This window comes from Pagrus major, chromosome 16, assembly GCF_040436345.1.
Source record: "Pagrus major chromosome 16, Pma_NU_1.0".
NCBI classification, from domain to species: domain Eukaryota; kingdom Metazoa; phylum Chordata; class Actinopteri; order Spariformes; family Sparidae; genus Pagrus; species Pagrus major.
The window spans coordinates 29,626,120-29,635,831 of NC_133230.1; the positions used below are offsets into that span (position 1 = coordinate 29,626,120).

At 39.3% G+C, this 9,712-nt stretch overlaps 1 protein-coding gene across 1 annotated transcript; it reads right to left on the reverse strand.

Moving 5' to 3' along the window:
* Positions 1 to 2,191: 2,191 nt before the first annotated feature.
* On the reverse strand, positions 2,192 to 9,238 carry bsdc1 (BSD domain containing 1). Its single transcript, XM_073483465.1, has 11 exons — positions 9,202 to 9,238; positions 8,534 to 8,588; positions 8,041 to 8,157; positions 7,760 to 7,927; positions 7,395 to 7,449; positions 5,846 to 5,961; positions 5,617 to 5,685; positions 4,870 to 4,960; positions 4,294 to 4,782; positions 4,041 to 4,144; positions 2,192 to 3,727 (listed from the first exon to the last, which is right to left on the reverse strand). The coding sequence occupies exons 1-11, from the start codon at positions 9,210 to 9,212 to the stop codon at positions 3,698 to 3,700; spliced, it is 1,305 nt and encodes a 434-aa protein (XP_073339566.1). The 5' UTR covers positions 9,213 to 9,238; the 3' UTR covers positions 2,192 to 3,697.
* Between the last annotated feature and the right edge of the window lie 474 nt (positions 9,239 to 9,712).

The following is a 9,712-nucleotide window of genomic DNA, read 5'->3' on the forward strand; positions in this document are numbered from 1 at the left end:
CAGAATAAAAGAACAGCAATATTAGTCAGTAAATAAGCAAGTAAACAAAGTAAAGACTGCTTCAGATGATTTTTACCAACTGTAGCCACAAAATCACATCTCAAAAAGTCAAATGTATGGCCTGTAGCGTTCAGGGTGATGAATATGATTCACCTGGATTGCCCTTGCCTAATGTATTCATAATACATTAACATACCATAACCATACTGGCAGGAGATAAAGGTTCAAGTTTCTGTTCATTCAACCTTAAATTGTGTAAATTTCAAAGAGAGATTGGTGCCTCAAATGAATTTTCCTCTGTACTGATACTATGCTAGTCTTGACATTGGTGTATTAGACTAATCGTCATACATGCCCGTCTCTTGCATCACCAATCCCCCCTAGGACCCACACACACACACACACTCGTTATTGTCTGGTGAGAGGGAGAGAGAGAAAAAGCCAGACAGACAGTAGCCATCTTTACAGGCGGCATCCATGTTGCAGAGGCAGCTGCACGCAGTACAGGTGTCCCTCCACGGTGACCTACATTAGCCCAGCTGATGACACCACAAAGACCCCATAAACATTTCATTGTCTGCCTGCTGCTTCTCCTGAGGCATCCATGGAGGGCAAATACACAGAATCTGTGTGAAAATGGCAAATGTAAAAAGAAAATAGCAGAAATTAGATACTTAATGCAACTGATGATGAACAATGGAGTGAGAGAGATCATGTGGCCAATCCATGTCTGAGATGGATGCTGCAGCTGAAAGAAAAGGAGTGGCTGCCTCTGACTGATGGTGCCTAAATGGAGCAACAGCGCCATCAGGTGACTCATTTCTTATACTGCAGGCATGTTTACACGGTCACTGCCTATTTACACTTATATACAAATCTATTTTTTCTGTAGCACTGCTATGTTTTCTTGTTTGTGGATGTTTTATATACACATATATTACTTTTCCTCTATGATATAGTCTGCTATGTGTGTATGAGTCTGTTTTTATGTTTTGGTATGGGAGACTTTTGGGGTGTCATCTCAGAATTGTACAGTCAGATATACATCCATTAGGGATGATGTGCAATGTTCCTGTTTGTGTATATGTATATATTTGTGTATGTTTGCATTTTTACTCATCACAGACTCAGGCATCGCTTTAGTCTGATGTAGGCCGATGTTCAAAACATCACTACTTTGGTGCATTTAATAAGAGGATATTGGAGCCCTGCAGTGTGCGAGATATTTTTTGTTTGTTTCATAAACCTCACTGACCCACTAGTGAGCCATTCATTGCAAACACATTCTGTGTAGAAAAATATTGTTCAAACCGACAGCACTTAGTCTCTGTTGGACGTCCCTAATCTCCAAAGACAGCAACTATGGCAAGCTGAATTTTGGAAAAAAATGTGTACAAAAGGATGAAGAAAATCATATGGAAATTTGCATTTAAATGGTATTATCTTTTATTATCTATTTATCGTTTGCATTTTTCACTCTGGAAAAGCTGATAAAGAATACTGTTTATATGATGCTGTAAGTGGGAAATTAGAGGATTTTACCAACCTCGAAGCTACTTAAGGGTGAAAATGATAATTGCATTTTTTTTTAATCTCAAAGCATTGCCATCCAGTCGTTACAATTGACTGCAAAGTTAGTCAGACAAACCAGAAGTCTCCACTCACCATTTCCCCAAACTGTGGGTTCCTACAGTACCACAAATTCAAATTATATCCTTCGTATTAGTGACTATTTTGTTCAGCGTACTCATTGTTCCTCTGTAAAGTCCCCACCCACAGACAGCCACCTTTAGTATGGGAGCACAGATAGCATTAAAACTCTTCTGTAGTGGTATCTCCCAGGCCAATGTGAGAGACATGAGAAGGCGTACCATTTAAGTGGTTCCAGTTTTTGAAGATTTAAAGAAGTGAAAAGTGTTTCTTTTATTGTGAACTTCCACTTTTTTTTTTGTTTAAAAGACTTGTCGTTTCTATATGGTAGCTACACAACTTGGTTGCACACTAGGTGTTGATATATGGGCCAAGAGTTTGGGTATGAGTGGTGATTTCCGGGGCATTGCTCAAAGCTACAAAGCACTCCACTAATTACAATGTTTTTGAAGTCTAGTCTGGTTTAAAAAGACCTGTCTGGTTTATCTTCTTCAGAAGTAAAATAGCCATACCGGATTATTTCATAATGCACGACACCAAGTCCACTTGCCATGAATCCTTTAATGATCATTTGAAAAATATCGTGAAATACTTAAAAAAGGAACTTGACAGCTTTGAGAACAGATGTGTGCTGTAGAGCTTTGATTAGTTCAAAGTGTCAATCTGAAGGGAATACACAGCTGAGAATTATAGACATGCAACACATTGACAGAACACAAAAACCTGAAGAACAGCCAATGTCTTTACCAAAAAACATACAACTCAACAGTAACCATCTGCACTATGTTTTGCATGTTATCGCACAGACATGCAATCCAAAGCACATAATACAATAATTACGCGTTTTAGTATAAATATTACATCTCTAGGATTTATTTATTTCTCAGTTACATTACAGACGATGGAAAAGAAAATCAGGAAAGCACGGAGTGTGCTCACATTGCTCCTTTGTCTACTTGGCACTACACCTGCTGAGCTATTACCTTCCACAGATTTGTCATCATTCCTATTTACGTAAAGAACGAGAGATGCGGTCTTTAATTTCAAGCCAAAGAATCTGGTATGACACCAGGACTGGTTTGAATTCTCTTTAATATCTTAATGAGTGATATTAATGAATTCCCTCTAACCAAATAAGACAAAATGATGAAATGAAAACAACTCAAAGAAGTGAAACACTTGAAACTGACAGAAAGTGACATGAAGCTCATACACTCAAATGAATCACAACATGACAGAGGGGCAAAAGAACTGAAACTGACTTTTAGATGACTGACTTGTAACAAAAACATTTGGAGAATATCATCACACCATTGTGTGTTTTACAAGGCCATATGTCTAGAGTTGGGAGTGAATCCAAAATGAAAGGTGCTTTATGAATAAAGGCCAAAGTATTTAAAGTATTTTCACATTTTGAAGATTCACTTGCATAATAAAGATGAAAGAAAGAAAGAAAGAAAGAAAGAAAGAAAGAGAAAGACACAGGTAGAATTAAATGAATCGATCATCACCATTTACAAATCCCTCGCAGAGTATTTAATCTCAGAAAGGTGACAAGCAGCATTAGAGTTTATGGCTATGTTACAGCCCGCATTTAAGTCTTTGCCCAACTTGAAATACACTCGCAATGTACATAATGTATTTAATGGCATAAAGAAAAAAGGGAAACAGCTCCACCTGTCACATTCTGACTCGTCACTTTGTCCTTAAGATTTAAAGGTCAGAAGGATTGCAACTTCTATCTATTACAAGTGTCGCACGCTCTCTAAGTCAGACGTTACTCCAAGAAATAGCCAAGACCTGAGTCATTACCCTCTCGAGTGGCCTATCTGCACTAAACTGACAAAGCAGTCGAATTCTTATTGCCTTGGTCTTACCGTTGCTCTGTTCAACAGGTTCACCAATGTGGTCCAAACCCGGCGGAAAATCCTCTACTGACAATCATGACATGGTGACAGTGTGGACAAAGAGTTAAAACACGTTAAGCATGGTTCGTCTGCCGAGAACTAGCTTTAATGGCGGCACAGAGTTCATGTTGCGGCGGCTCTCAGTCCCAGTTCTCCCAGTCTTCATCCACCTGGTAAAAAACATCACAAAAAGGGGTTAGTAAAGTGTTCTCAATATTTTATATTTTAATATAAGAAGCTGGTAAATGCTACAAAAGGTGCAACCCTGATTTTAAAAAAAGTTGGGCGCTGTGTAAAACAAAACAGGATGTGATGATTTGCTAATCCTTTTCGACATATACTCAATTGAAAACAACAATGTATTTAATGGGTAACCTACAATGCTACATGGTATTAATTTGCAAACTATCACATTCTGTTTTTATCTACTTTTTACACAGCGTCCTGACTTATTTGGACTAGGGGTTGTAACTTCTCACTTACCTCTCCAGAAGCTTCTATTTTAGAGAGCGCCATCTGTACCTCTTCTTCTGTCATGTCCAGGTCAAAGTCTTTCTCCCAGTCCTCACTTACATCAGTGCTGGACCCTGGAGCGTGAAAGACAGATTTTGTGACCTTCTTCTAAGCCTATTCAGTGGAAAACTCATAACCACTCACTTAACTTAATCCTGTTTCGATTCAACTGACACACTAAGAATCTCATTGTCAACTGAAAAACATCCTCAGGTCATCATACCTTTCTTTCCATTGTTAGAGGGTGTAGATTTCCCGCTGTCTGAGTTCAGCTCAAACACTCTCAGGTCCTGCGGCCCCTCCTCCTTTGCCATTTCTGGTTTAGAGGTGGGGGCAGAAGCCTGCCCTGATGCCCCCTCTACAGTTGTCTCCGGCTGGGTTACAGCTTCCACTTGAGTAACAAGAGGTAAATCACTCTTTCCAGGCCTCTGCTCTTCTTGCGTCTTGTCTTCAACATCTTCCAAGCTAGCTTCTGTCAGTTTCTTGGCCAGCTCCCTGGCAACAGGCTCTGGCCTCACTTCCACCTGCGTTGGCAGGCTGATGCTGTCGCTGCTGACCGAGAGGGTGGCGTCGCGCTCCTCGTTGGGAGACAGCACGGGGCTCAGCAGAGTGTGTCCTGTTCCTGTCAAAGTCATGGGCAGCCGGGTTGAGCTGTTGTCCAATTGAGGTGTAAAGTTGAGATGAGATGATGACGTGGTGCCGAGGAAGTCATCTGACAGTGACAGCAGGAATACCAGTGTTAGTGACAGGGTTGAAAGTGAATCAGTTTATGAGGCACGTAAAACTGACAACAGCCTACCCTCCTCCTCCTCCTCTTCCTCCCAGCCCAGAGTCTCTGTGTGTGTGATCAGTTCTGCCCTCTGCTTCAGTGCCACTCTCCTGGCCTCCTCCTACAAGACACAATCGCAAGAATTTTCAATATATTCAATAATGCAAAAATTTCAGGGTGTGTAAAAGGACAGTTTTAGTGATCTTCATAACGAGATGAATGTTACATTTGTTGTTCTTGTATAAAAAATGTAAAGTTGGCTTAAATTCTGTCCCACCATTATGTTGTTGAATACAGGAAGATAACGTTAACACCTAGATTTTATGTTTTTTTAAATAAAATATATAAACATAACATAAAATTAAATAAATAAGAGAAAAGGTAAGATATAGTAAAATAAATTTGATGGACGGCATCATTAACAACACAACACTACCACAGACTTCAGCATTTATATTTGAATCAACATCTCTAATACTTTGTCAAAAAAGTAAAATGTGGTACGGTCAGCGTCACAGGTAGAGGAGTGAAGGGCTGTTTTGTCTGTCCCTTTGTCCCAAACAATCGCAATGAGTTTTCAATTAAAGTACATAAGCAGGGCTTTCAATAGACACAGTGGGCAGATGGTGCCACTGGCAACAACTTCAGACCATGAGAATGTTTACATTTTTTCCCCTACTTAAGCAACTACTTATCAATTCAAGGCAGCTCGAAAATCAGCCAGCAGGTGGCACCAAAGATGGATTAAGCTGATGTGAAAGACTACTGCAAGATTACCTGGTCCAACTGGAAAACTTTGTAGAAATACCTCTGCCAGAATTCGGAATGGGCTACAGCTGCTGGCACCTGTAAATACAAAATAAAAAAGGCCTTTTTGCATTTGAAAGTTGTTATGGCAGGTCACTTTGGACAAAAGCGTGCCAAGTGAATGTAAAGTATGAGTTCAAAAAAAAACGGGAGGCTGTGCTCTGTAAAAGTAAGTGTTGACAAAAGCAACAATAGTTACCATTTTGGTGTAAAGGGCTCGTATAGAGGGACTGCTGACCAAAAGCTCAGAGATTTCTCCTTTCTTATCTTCCAGGCTGAAGCTGCACAGCCAGTTATCAAACTGCTCTGGGGGACCTGCGCAAAAATAATTTCTCATTAACATACACTCAGAAGATACCAGGGGGAATCAGCAAATATTTAGAAAGCATGCATTATCTGATCCATCTGTAGAGGATAAGTACACAAATCCAGCAACCCAGTAATTCAGCACTGATAAATAGTGCTCATTAGCATTCAAATCCCGGTAATTCTTTACGAGTATTGAACAAAAGTTTTGAGGGCAGCATTTAAAGGCAGATAATAATAATAATAATAATAATAATAATAACAATATAATAAATAACAATTATGATCTGACCTAGAAGAATGAAAAAGACGTGTAGCATACACAGTAAGCAATCTTCAAAACTATCCTGTTGTTGTTGTGAACCTCTAGTACACACTGTCAAAACCATAAAAAGTTACTTCTTCCAACTAGGGCTGTGTGGAGTGTCTGTTGCCATATTTTATGACACTGTCACCCGAAAAAGAAATAAATAAAAAAGCCTCAGAAAAAGCCTCAATTTCAATAGTTTTAGAGTAGAAATTAGATTTTTGTTATCGTGGTTATATAAATGTACTGCTTGGTTGACACAGATGCACGTCTCCCTTTGTGTGCTGCAAGCTGGAGAGCAAACAGTTTTTTGACTGCAGTGAAAATGTTGTTTTTAAAAGGCTAAACACCAGCAAGTATGGATTGAAGCAGAATATTACGTTAGATCGGAAAATGTTTTGGATTTTGGAAAAGATAACATCTTATTTCTGTAAATTTTGACTTTTGGACATCAATGTTCTGGAGTGATTGGACAAGTTTGAATTGCACAAGTCAGACCAATCCTACAAATCCACGACTGAAACTAATTCTATAAATAGTAGAATACAAACAACATTAGTGCAGCCTCACCTATATCTTCAACTGTGCAACAATACCAGGTTTAAACAGAATGAACAGACATGCAAAAGATTATGTCAACAAATATGTCAACTAGGGATAATCGTGACAATGAAATGGAATACTCATAAAGTGTTAATAATAAACGATGATAGGCATATTTTGTTTTTGAGTCCATCTGATTGCCTTTTTACTAGTAATTGAATAGCTGATGGTATTTGTTCTTTGTGTACACCTTTTTGTATAGTTATGGTTACAAACTCTCTCTCCACCTACATACAGTTGTATTTTGAGGGTAATTTACTTGCCAGAAAAAAGAAATAACAGTACAGTACACAAAGTTAAAGATGGATTTGATCGCACTTTTTTTTTAAAATTTCTATAGAAGTTGCGATGACATTATTATTGCAAATTCATTTAGCCTAGATATTAGTGTAGTGGAAATCTGACATCGTGACAGCCCTTTTGAACTAGCTTTGAACTATACAAAAAAAGCCCTACTTCAAACATAAGATAACTAATACTAGTCTATCTCTCTGTTTGAGGTCTTGCATCACTTCACTGTGTGCTGTCTCACCGTCAGGCTCATTGCAGTACGTCGCAGGGTCAGCTTGCAGACTGTAGAGACGTGCCTGCAGGAAAAACAAACTCTTAGCTGTGGTTGTTTAGTTCCCACATGCACATCATGTGCTCACTTTCAAAGTCCTGCAGCCTCTTATAAAAAATATAAGCAAATTAAATCTGTCCTGAATCAACACTTTGTTTAATATTTTCAGAGGGGACAACCAGAACCTTATGTTTCCCACCTGCAAAAGAATCATGCTTAGCTATGCTGTTTTATCATTAGAAACTCATTGTCTGTGGTACAGTAAATGTGTTTTTCTAACAGGTGACTCCAAAGTCAACTGTTCAGCTAAAAGTACAAGTCTGAATTCTGCCCACCTTAGAGCTGTCGTAAACCTCTGTTGTTCCTGCTGGTGTTGCCACCAATGTGATGACATCACAGTCAATGGTTTTATCAGGGGGTGGAGCAAGCGTGTCTGATATCACCCCTAAGAAACTCGAGAGGCTCTTCTTCACCTTTTCCGTGGTCTCGGAGGAACCTTCCACCTGGAAAACACAGGTTACGTTTGGCATTTAGCGATTTTCACCCTGCATGAACACAGACTGTAAGGAGATGCTATGATTAAAAAATAATGACCAAGGGAAAGGCTGCAACTTACTGCAAGCTTGTTTTTGACAGCATTGGCTGTGGCCACAATCGAGCAGGTCGTGTCATGTTGCACCACAGTGGAGAACTCTGTCAGGTCTCGCTTTAAGAATTCTAAGGCCTCAGATGACTGCAGAAAAAGATTTAATCATCAAGATCAACATCCAGAGTCAAGTTTATCATCTCAATTAGGGAAATTCATCAATCATAAAAACAAATGACTAATCACTTAGTACAAGAGTTGTTGTGAGAACTGAATCTATGTAACCTTCTTGATAGTCTGCTCATGCTAACAGATAACTGAGGTAATCTGACCTTGCTTTTAAACTTAACAATACTGTGTAATCAGTTTTTATTGAAAGAGGTTCCTCAATCATGCCACCAGAAAAAGGGTGACAGCTGTGTGGTTAGCCTAGAGGAGGAATGCAACACTGTCAGAACACTGTAAATGCTGAGCAGCTGGAAAAGACACGAAAACATTTACTAGCTTTCATGATGTCAATTACCTTGTCTTTGACGGCCTGGAAGCTCTGCTGAAGCCAGCCTCCCCACCAGCCTTCTCTGTAATCATACAGGCATTTAGAAATTGACGTTAGCTACTTCATAAAACGAAAACAGCAGAGAAAAAGATGTACACGAACATAACACCACAACTGCGCGATCATCACAAATGTATCAAAGGCTCAACATCGTTGGTGAATCTGACGAGACTTCAAACTTCTTCTATGTCAGCTGTTGACTTTCTCTACTGATCGCTAACATTAATTTGGCACATACAGCCTAGCAAGCTAAACGAGCTAGCTAGCGTAAGTTATCAGTGCAAAGCAGGCTAACTTGACAAAACAAGCCACGAATACGACTGGAAAGGCTGAACATGAATGCTAAATGTGAGAATGAAGCACATATACAGTCCTCTGATTGTTACTGCGTGATTTAAGCTGCTCTACGCCGTGGCTAACCAGGCTATGCTAACGCTAGCCATGCTATGTTTTGGTAAACAAATGCACTTCCTGAACTGATTCCGTGAGCTGTAAAGTGCAGCGTTTACTCAAAGTAACCACGCCAGATCTTATAAGACACACAACGCAACGAGGAACACGATGTGTAGACGACGACAGTGCTCTCTGCTATATGATATTTTAAAACAAAAAGTAATTTGCGAGTTCACTCTCACCCTTCAGCCATCTTCAGACGATGACATCATCAGTATTTACTGAACTCCTACCCCGGCTGCGTGGCTTTGAAAAAACATAACAACACACGGTGCACTTCCTGTATGCGATATACGGATTTTATCATTAACATACACAAAGAGATGTCACTGTCTGAAATACTTATCTTTTCCAGTTTATTAGCAGAAAAATGTTTTACAGTTTTTGGGTTATCTCTGGTGGCTGCGGAGGATCAAACTAGACGGCAACGCTGAAGACTGAGTGGCAGACTACAGTAGTTTGGGTAGTTAATGAGATAACTTTCACTTGTTTTCTATTGTTTTGATATATTATTATATAATATTTGTATAGTGAATCAAGTAGTTCATAGTTCAGAATGTGTAAAATATCTGGCTGTAGTTTTTTCAGTCTGGATTGTTTATAGTGTTGATATTGATGTTGTTTATTAACACATGTTCAGAGAGGCTGCATGCTGTTTAGAAGTTAAGTTGCAAACTGTGTATTCCTACTTTG

What these genes read in the sequence shown, in the direction of transcription:
- bsdc1 (XM_073483465.1), bottom strand. An exon ending in CTCTAACAATGGAAAGAAAG is followed by an intron (nt 4,145 to 4,293) that starts GTATGATGACCT and finishes TTCACGCTCCAG; the next exon opens with GGTCCAGCACTGATGTAAGT. An exon ending in AAATAGAAGCTTCTGGAGAG is followed by an intron (nt 3,728 to 4,040) that starts GTAAGTGAGAAG and finishes GTTTTTTACCAG; the next exon opens with GTGGATGAAGACTGGGAGAA.